Below are 9,816 nucleotides of genomic sequence, written 5' to 3'. Positions count from 1 at the left end.
ACTTTCAGTGCCCATACCTCCAGCCCCAGCCTGGGGAAGGGTGAGGAGCAATTGCTGGGTTACCCACTTACCTGTTTTAGTTCTTAAGGACCAGTTTGGAGCCAGAGTCCACCAGGTGAGGTTTTCAATCTGCAGAGAAAGGGCGTGAGAGGTGTAGATGGAGAGAGCAGCCCCAGAGAAGATGCGGGTCAGTTAAAGAAGGAAGCTTAGTTCAAACAAAGACGAAGGTCTGGGCCAGCAAGGGTTAGGAATCAACCGTGGGGGTACCTGGCATCAGAAAGGGGCAGAGATCTGGATGTGAACAGAGTCCGTCAGGAATCTATCAGAGACAGGTCAGGAATGGGGCCTGTGGTAACTGGGGTCAGGAGATGGGACTGCCTCACCTGTCTTTGCTGAGGGGGCGGGCTCAGTAGGCTCCCAGCGGCCATCACAGCACAGGTGAGGAGGAAGAGGGCAATGGCAAAGTGCAAGTAATGTAGGCTGCGGAGGGGGGCTGGCCGGGTATCGATTTGGCCGCACGGGGGCTCCGGGTACAGGAATTCCAGGACCAGCCTCAGGGCACCCACCACCAGCCCGGCCATCAGGCCCCAGAAGGCCCCCTGGGGAAAGGAGAGACAGAGGAAGATCTCAAAGGACTTGTGGGGTACCCTTAAGGGAATCCCACCGGATCTGTCTGTGCCACCCACCTGTTCATTGGCCCTCCTCCAGAAGATGCCCAGGATGAAGATGGCGGTGACAGGGGGCGCCAGCGAGCTGGTCACTGACTGCATGTAGATGAAAAGCTGACCACTGTTAGAGCCCTGCAGGACCGGGATCCAGGCTACGCTCACACCGATGAGTACCACGATGACCAGCCTGCAGGTGGCAGAGGCCAGCCCTGCCTCAGTTCTTCACCGCCCCCCCCCAAAAAAAACTGCCTCTTGGACCCCTCTGCCCATTTCAGCACAGGCCACTAAGAACCACGAGCTCTTGCTCCTTTTCCTAACATAATTCCCTGCCAGTCATTCAGCTCTGTTCCTGCCTTCTCCGCTGTGTGTGCCACATCTACAGGCATGCGCATGCTTGGGTCCGGCAGTGTTTTCCTGAGCTCGCCAGGCATTTGGGGACGGTGAATGGCACAGTGGCCCTCGCATCTGAGCCAGCCTGGTGGGACTTAGAACACTCACAGACCTTCTGACTTCTTGGCAGAAACCGCACCATCCCAGCCAACATATCCTTGGCTCTCTGCCCTCAGTCCTTCCTTGGTGGGTGACCCCAATCTACCCAATAGCGGCCCCGCGCGGGCCCTTCCCTCCTCCCTTCCTCCTCCAAAGGCCTTGCGGGAGGCTCCTGGAGTTGACTTTGCAAATAGCAACCTACCCCTCCTACCGGTCCCGGTCCCACGCCTGAGGAAAACCCAGGGGAGTGTGGGTCTGGAGGCCTTGAATGAACCCTAAGGCCTTGAAGTTTGCACCACCCTGCTAGTGCTGGAGTCCCACCTAGCTGAATTCACCCAGAAGTACGGTGGTGGGCGAAGCCCGTGCCCAGGCACCATGCAGGACTGAGGAATTGTGTGCTGGTAGGCGGGTGGGGTTCCCCACCCACCCACGCACCCTCACCCCCCACCTTCCCACTTTGCATCTGGCCAGGCTGGGGGGCAGAGAGTGGCAGCAGGAGGTGCTGCTGCTTTGATTGAGGCTAATTAACCCTTAGACCTGCATACAGCTGGGCGCAGCCTCTTCAAAGCCAGGCTGCCCCCACTGACACGCCCTCCACCCTCCAGCCTGCTGCGCAGTTCCTGGGCCTTGTGTTCTCACTGCAGTCCATCCTTCAAACCAAGCAAGCCCCTGGATGAGGAGGCGGCAGCCACTTCCTAAAGCAGCCTCCAGGGGTGCTTTCACATCCAATCTCTCCTAGGTGGCTGGTGCAGTGTGTGTTGGAGAGGAGGGGGCTCTGAGTCTTCCATATTGTCCAGCTGGACATAGAACTAAGAAAAGAGACAGGATGTAGCAGCAGGGAGGGAAGGAAAGAAGAGGGGCACCACTGTCCGTTCACAACACCCTGACTCGGTTACCCCTGACAGCTCCTCTACTTACAGTAAGTGCTATGAAGAGCCAGCCTCTGGGAGACCAGGGAGACAGGAGGCATGAGGGCTACTACAGTCCCAGGCCAGAGGACCCACTGTGGGACAGGACAGGGAGATGTTCAGATTCAAGGCCTAAGAGATGGGAATCTGAAGGGATTTCTTTCAAGGAAAAAGCTGTCTCAGAAGGACTAGCCTCTGGTCACACAGCAGCTGCAGAGAAGCCGGAGCAAACAGGTGGTCAGAAGTCATGGGACCAGATCTGGTAGATAAGAGCCAGAACGGCTATAAAAGCCAGAGGCTCCCTGCCTGCAGATGAGCTCATGACACCCTGGCTCCCAGGCATGCCCCAACAGGGCTCTTCTCACTGAAGCTGACTGCTTTGCATCGCAGGGCAACTACTGGGAGAGCCCCTGCCCCAGGCCTGGCAGCCAGGCTTCAGGAGGAAGTCTTCATTAGTGGGAAAGGAGCTGGCACACTAGGTGCCCACTCTCCATTGCCCCGGCTTGTCCTACCACACACAGGCCAAGCACAGGGGTAGGGTGGAAGTGTCTTGCAGGGGTCCATTTGGACATATTGGAGGGAGTTATTTGGTGGTGGTGGAGCACAGTGGGACAGGACTCGTAGCAAAGGCCATAGGTGGGCTGAGTAAGTTAAAAGTGAGTGGCAGGAGGAAGTGGCAGGTCCTCAGAGCCTGAGACAGGGGCACCCTTGTGGCCTGGGTGTGGCCAGTTTGAGGATTAGCTCTGGGTTCCATATAAGGTACTTGAGCAAACCAGAAGGCTCAGAAAGATCCCTGGTGTAGTTGGGGGAAGCTGACTCCTATGTATCCTTCAAAACCCAAGCCTGGTGAGGACCCCCACAGGCAGATAGCGGTCCTGGGGGAGCCCCTTCCTGCCTCACCCATACCGTCCCACCAGCAGCAACTCCCGCTCCCCCGCGCTGGGCCGAAGCTGCCTCCAGATGTCCATGGTGAAGAGCGTGCTGCTGCTGTTGAAGATGGAGGTCAGGGATGACAGGAGAGCAGCCATCATTACTGCGATCATCAGCCCTCGAAGACCTGAGGGCAGAACAGAGCCCCCCACTGTGACCCTGCGCTGCAGGGAGAGAGGCAAGCTGAGGAGACTGGAAGTGATCAGGACTCAAGGGGCAGCCAGTGGCAGGGCTGTGGGAGACTTCTGAAAGGGCGGTGGAGCCTGGAAGTAATTACCCAGTGCTTGGGCTGCTCTCAGTTCTGGTGTCTACCTCCTGCAGATCCTGAGCTGACAAACCACTTTTCTTGCCCCAGCTTCACTGGAGGGAACATCCAACCTGCCTGAGAGTGGGGAGCCTAAGGGGCAGCTTCAGGGTCAGGGGAAGCAAGCATGGGACCCTGTGCTAGAGGCCACACCTGGACAGACAGTCACCACTTCCTGTACACAGCAAGTTCCAGCAGGCATGGCGGATTACTTCTTGTCTCTGGGAAAGAGCCTTGGTTGAGGGAAGGCATAAGAAATCCACCCTACTATTTCCTGTGAGTGAGAGGTCTCTAGCCAGGCAAGGCAGCATTTTGGGATTTACGGCTCGAAAGGGCTCAGAACACTCAGTGCTGTGGTGCTCAGTTTGGTCACCTCCTATGTGTTCCCTCCTCTTTAGCAGACAGACTCCTTGCTCTACCTTCCACTCCTAGAAAAGGGTGGTAGTCCAGCTTGAGGTCAGTTCTGCAGTGTGGCTTCCAGGCATCCTCAGGCTGACTAGGATGGGGCCCAAAGGAAAGTGAGTTAAGCCATGGTTCCCCCAACATTTTCCTATCCTGACTCCTTAGTGTATAGGGACTGGTTTGACTTGGTATTTATTATACCCATTTCTCAGACAAGGAGCTCAAGGCCTAGAAAGGGTTTAGAGACCCAACAAGTGTATGTCAGGGCTAGGCTCAGTCCTTGGCTCAGTATGGAAGGGGAAGCAGGAAGCCTGAGTTGGGAGTCCATGGGATGGTTGGGCCCCATGCCAGGCAGTGTCCTTGTGTCATTAGGCTTAATCCTGGCAACAACTCTTAAGGTGGGTAGACTCATTACCCCCAATTTACACATGAGGACATCAGGCTACAAGCAGAGAAGTGGCCTGCTCTACATAACTCCACTGGCACACAGCAAGAGCCAAGGTCTATTCCCTGGTGTGTGTATCCACATATGGGGTTGGCCCTGTGGAAAGGAAGGAAGGAGGGAGGGAGGGAGGGAGGGAGGGAGGGAGGGAAGAATCTTAGCATCCAGATGAGTCAAGACTGCAGGGCTCAGAGATCTGCACTTAGGGTGAGACTTCCCCCAGCCCTAGACTGTTGCTTCTGCTTGCACACCTCCTTGGCTGGGGAATTCACTACCCAAAACTTGATTAGCTTGGTTACCACAAGGAACCATGGGGAAAAGCCAAAACCTGCCCATGGCTCTTCTTACTAGCAACTGTAATCTTTGGGGAGCTCACTCTTGTAAATATGGGTGCTGAGGGTCCTGGACTCCTGATCTCAAAGGAGTGAGCAGTGGACTTCAGTTTGTATGTCATCCTGGGCCTCAGCTTCCTCATGAGGAGTTCATAAAGAGATCACGACAAGGCAGTAGGCAGCCTTTCTTGGTAGGTCACTTCACATCTCTAGCCCTTCTTGTTCTCAGATTGGTTTCTGGGCTGGAGAGATGGCTCAGCGGTGAAGAGCACTGACTGCTCTTCTGGAGGTCATGAGTTCAAATTCCAGCAACCACATGGTGCCAATCAACCATCCATAATGACAGACAAACAAACAAACAAACAAAACTATGAGCTGGAGCAAGCGGGGCCCACAGTGAGCAGGGGCAGAGGCGAGGAGCAGGGCCAGAGCAAGAGGGAGAAGGGAAGAAGGGTAAAAGAACAAAGATTGGTTTCTTCTATGTGTATGTACACTTTCTTGCATGGGTGTATGTGTCATCTGCATGTACAGGAGCTCCTGGAGGCCAGCAGAGAAGGAAGGTCTGGTCCACTGGAGCTGGAGCTACAGAGAAGTCTCCATATGAATGTTGGAAACCAAACCTGATCCTCCTGCACGAGAATCTTCTCAACCACCAAGCCATCCCTCCATCCCCAAGTTCCCCATCTTTAAATGAAGAAGCGCCCAGCCAAGCAGTCTGAGAAAGAAGAAAGAGCTGACATGGGAAGCCTGGGCCTTTACTTCTGGGCACTTCTGTCTGTGCCGATTGGATGGCACAGGGACTCGTGCAGGATGCAGGGCGGACCCTACAGCTCCAACCCTCACTCACCAGGACCTTTCATCTGTCCATGAGATAGTCACTCACCTACGGGCATCAGCTCCATGACCAGCTTCGGGTAGGCAATGTTGGAGCAGCCAACCTCAGCCCCACAGGCTCGCAGACACTCGGATGGTACCACGCAGCCCACATCGTCTGTGAGAAATAATACCTGTGTGTTGCGCACACGTGTCCGCGCGCACACACATACACACACACACACACACACACACACACATGCACACCAGGCTAGCCTGAGCTGGCTTAGTGGCCCCTCAGACTCTGCCTCAGTTTCCCAGAGCTAGTCCCTGGGGCTCAGGCCCCTGGATATCCTCCCTGCTGCTGCCTCCGTTGCTGGCCCTCTTCTTGCTTCCTCTTCCCAGCCCCAAGCCAGGGGGTCCTGGTGCTGTGCTTTAGCTGTGACCCTGTGCTGGTGCTTGGTGCCTCTACACCCTCCTTAAAGTGGAAGCAGAGGCAGGAGAGGGAACACCTGCACATCATGGGGCAACACATCACCCATTGCTTCTGTCTAGCACCCCAGCTCCCGGACCCTCTTACCTGCTTGTGCTTTTTAGTACACACCCTGCACTTGAATGCCTCCATATCTCTGCAGACACAGGCTTTCCCCCCCTGCATGCCACTGACCCATTAACACCCATGGCCACCTTTGTTTATCTCCTGCTTCTTCTCTGACTGCTCCCACCTGTCCACCTGCCTAGAGCTCCTGAGGCCCAAGATCAGTTCCTCTCGTTTGTTTACTACGCCTCCTTCCTCACCAGTGCTGGAGCACCCCAGGGTAGACACCAGTTTTGAATCATCTCAAGTTCCAGGCATCGCCCAGCCCAGGGCTGGGCCCAGAGGAGATAGTCTGAACTTTTGCTGAATGAAAGAATGAGCAAGTGAGAGGAGGGAGGGGGGAGGAGGGAGAACAGAGGAGGGAGGAGGGACAATGGAGGAGGGAGGACAGACTAAGGAGGAAAAGGGAGAAAGGTTCTCAGGACAAGCCCCACATAGTTCAGGTACTCTCTCCCACCTCCTCACCTGGGGTGCTTTATAGCACTGAAGAAGAAACAGTTGCCTGAGACACACAGATGGTCCCAGAAGAGAGCTTGGGACCCTGTGGAAGGCTCCTGAGGCCTCATGGGCCTGGGACTCATAGATTTGCATCCTGGCCCAGCCCTGCTGGTTCTGCCACTGGAGAACCCAACCCTCCCGGGAGGAAGAAACAGCATCCCAGCACATAATGACTCTTAAAGCCAGGTAAGGGGATCCCCCAAGTTCCCTGTGCCTGATTCAGACTCCTCCCTCGAGTTCTTCCTATGAATACCTGGGCTGGACGGCAGCAGAGGCTGATAGATTCCCAGAGTGCCACCTCTAGGGCAGTTGGAGCCAGCAAGGGTTCTGGCTTCTGCAGCCAGGGGATCCTTGCAAACTTTACCAGGTCATCTGTCCATCCTGCAGGGGGCCATACCAGAGCTGGGAACTCCCTCCCTGTATCCTCCTTCCCTGTGGCCAGTGTCAAGTCCAGCTTGGTTCCTGGAGACAGGATGTCATCTCTTCACTGCTCCATCTACCTACCAGTCTGCCCAAAACTTGTTCTGAGCATCATCTTGGGAGGTTTCCCTGTAAGCTTTAATTTTTCTCAACCCTAATTTTAATAATGGTTCATAAACATTTTAACCTCCCCACCACCCAGCAGTGCCAGGAAATCGGCAGTTCAGTTCCCTGGAATCAGCAGTGGCCGCTCAACCCACTCACAAACGCTATACAAATGCAGTCCAGATTGGTAGTGTCGGGACAGCAAACACCAATCAGCAGTGGCAGCACAACCTAGCAGAGACAGCCAGGCCTCAGCAGAGTCAGCAGGAGACAGTGAGGAACCAGGACCACCGGGGATACCAGGAGAAGTTCTTTACTATGTCTCTCTCTCAATGAAGTACAGATCAGCGAAGAATCGAGACCAAGAAGTGTTGCAAAGCTAGCTATGCAAGCAAGCCAAAGCCCTCATCATTGTCCGTTGGGTCCTATTTATACTCCCTCCAAACATTGCGTATCTAACCTCCATGGGTCTTGCCTCAGCTCGTGAGTCTGTCTTAGCAAAACCATGAGTCTTTATCAGCTTACATTACTCTGCCAATCGGCCCGAGTCCTCAGAAGCAGCAAGAAGCGACTAGCACACCACTGGAAGTGTTTTGGTGTGTTTCTCTCTATGAAGTCCCAACAAACAATGACCAATAAGCAATAGTAAGGCATACCAATCCCATCCAGTGTCATCCACTGTCTCTTGTGTCCTTCCCATCAGACATCATGTGTCCTTTCATATGTTTGCTTTAACAAAAACATCCTTTCACCTGTGTCCTCTTCACGAAAACACTCTTTCACGTGTCTGCCCCAGCAAAACACCACCCAACACAACTGACTTTCCAAAGAAACCACAAGTTTCCACTTCGTTTCCCCATACTCCACAGGGGGTCACAAGGATGGGATTGTGCCAGACCCTTGACTACCTTCATTCCCCAACAGCAGGCAGCACCCAAGCTCTTAGGGACATCTCTGAGCCTCTGCATCTGCTGTTCCCATTCCTTGGATCACCCTTCCCTCCTCCTAAGCCTAAGGGATTTAAGCTCATTCCTCTGAACTCACAGATGTTTGGCTTCTCCAGGTCTAGTAGCAATATCAGCACCAATAACCATAAAACTTCTGTCAGCCTTGCTTCCCATCACACTAAGGCTATGAGGTCCCTGAGAGAATCCTGGGTTTCACACATGCCTAGCATAGCCAGTACATGGCAAATGCTGCCCAAGTGTGTCGAATGACCCTCTCAAGGTAATCAAGATGATTGCTACATTCCACCTAGTACATCCTGGCCCATCTCGAGGAACCTGCCCAGATGCTGTTCCGCTCATAGGTTCTGGGAAAAGGCACATGGGTTCCACCAGGACACTGGTTTTCCCAGACCCTTGCTGTACAGTACTGAGTAATTCTTTAATGTCTTCAAGGCTGTTTCTTCCTGGATATGACAAAAACCCAACCTCAACGATCAAACTTTCTGTAAACCCAGCTCAAAACGTATCACAGATCGGAATACTAACAACAGATCAAACTCCTGGGGCTAGATCAAAAGGTCTTTGACACTACACCAAAAGCATGATGTGTGACAGGTAACACGGGTGAAGTGAAACCCTTTGTTCAGTGCCATGAGAGGTGCTGCAGACTCTGTATCTACAATACACAAAGAGCGCTAGAGGCTCAGGAAAGGAAGCCATCCAGAAACGAGCCAAGCTACAAACAGACCCTCAGTGAAGAGGACATACGGAAGGCAGGCAGACACCTGAGATGCGCGCGCGCGCTCGCGAGAGAGAGAGAGAGAGAGAGAGAGAGAGAGAGAGAGAGAGAGAGAACCTTAACTGAGAAAATGTCTCCATAAGATCAAGCTGTAGACAAGCCTGCAGGACATTTTTTAAAATAGTGATTGATGTGGGGGGGCCCAGCCCATTGTGGGTGGGGCCACTCCTGGGCTGGTGGTCTTAGGTTCTCTAAGTGAGTAGACTGAGAAAGCCATGTGAAGTAAGACAGTAAGTAGAACCCCCATGGCCTCTGCTTCAATTCCAGCTTCTGGGTTCTTGCCTTGAGTTCCTACCTTGACTTTCCTGGAGGAGGGACTGTTACCTGGAAGTATAAGGAAAATAAACCCTTTCATTTCCAAGTTGCTATTGGCCATGGTGTTTCATCACAATAGAAACCCTAACAAGGACAACAAAAGCCATCAGGATTCATAGCACAACAAGACTACTGGAGCATAGAGTGCTTATTTACCATATGAGAGGCTGGGCCTCATCCCTCGAACTGCAAAATAAATAAGTAACCACAATAATATCCTATACAAACATGCAAATGGATAATGAGCATGTGTTGGCCACATGAAAGGCATTCACATTGTTGGTGGGGCTAGAAGACAGCCCAGAACTCTAGACCGCACTCTGGAAATTTGCTAATGATGCTGCCATTTCCATGGGATTAGGAGATAGAAAATGGCTGTCAAGGTTGGGGTGGGGACCTGGCTGCTTAGTTCTAATAAGTAAGGGCTCTGCAGTGTCACAATCCTGCTAGCTCTGGTTGGCCTCCAGCCTGCAATTCTGTAATCCTGCCAAGCATTCCAAGTCCTGGGATTAGAGGTGTGCATATCTTGATGGTAATGGTTGCTAAACCTATACATAATGACAAGGCTGTATACCCCTCTCCCCAGTGTGTGCGAGCTTGAGCACACACACACACACACACACACACACACACACACACACACACACACAGAGATCTGATGCAGCTCTGTGGATGGCCCAAAGGATTTTCTGGCCAAGACAGTCATATCAGATGAAACTGGAGAAAACTAATAGCCTCCCCATTCACTCTTTACAGCTTCCTGTGGCTTGACCAAGAGTGGAGCAGATAAGGAGCCTTCCAGCCAGAGGGCCAGGTTCCTTAATGAGGCTGGGAACTCCGCAGTGG

At 53.2% G+C, this 9,816-nt stretch overlaps 1 protein-coding gene across 1 annotated transcript in view; it reads right to left on the bottom strand.

Moving 5' to 3' along the window:
- The window catches only part of Slc5a10 (solute carrier family 5 member 10), a 47,344-nt gene that overhangs the window by 369 nt on the left and 37,159 nt on the right, over nt 1–9,816 (bottom strand). The window contains exons 10-14 of the mRNA XM_021177149.3: nt 5,359–5,466; nt 2,972–3,122; nt 687–855; nt 384–599; nt 72–129 (exon numbers count right to left, since the gene is read on the bottom strand). Of these exons, the coding sequence (XP_021032808.1) occupies nt 72–129; nt 384–599; nt 687–855; nt 2,972–3,122; nt 5,359–5,466 (702 nt within the window). The remainder of the gene's footprint in view (nt 1–71; nt 130–383; nt 600–686; nt 856–2,971; nt 3,123–5,358; nt 5,467–9,816) is intronic.

Source organism: Mus caroli, unplaced genomic scaffold (assembly GCF_978045245.1).
Source record: "Mus caroli unplaced genomic scaffold, Mus_caroli_1 scaffold_13, whole genome shotgun sequence".
Classification (NCBI taxonomy): domain Eukaryota; kingdom Metazoa; phylum Chordata; class Mammalia; order Rodentia; family Muridae; genus Mus; species Mus caroli.
Note: the sequence above shows the minus strand (reverse complement) of the source record. Positions and strands in the feature narration are given on the sequence as shown.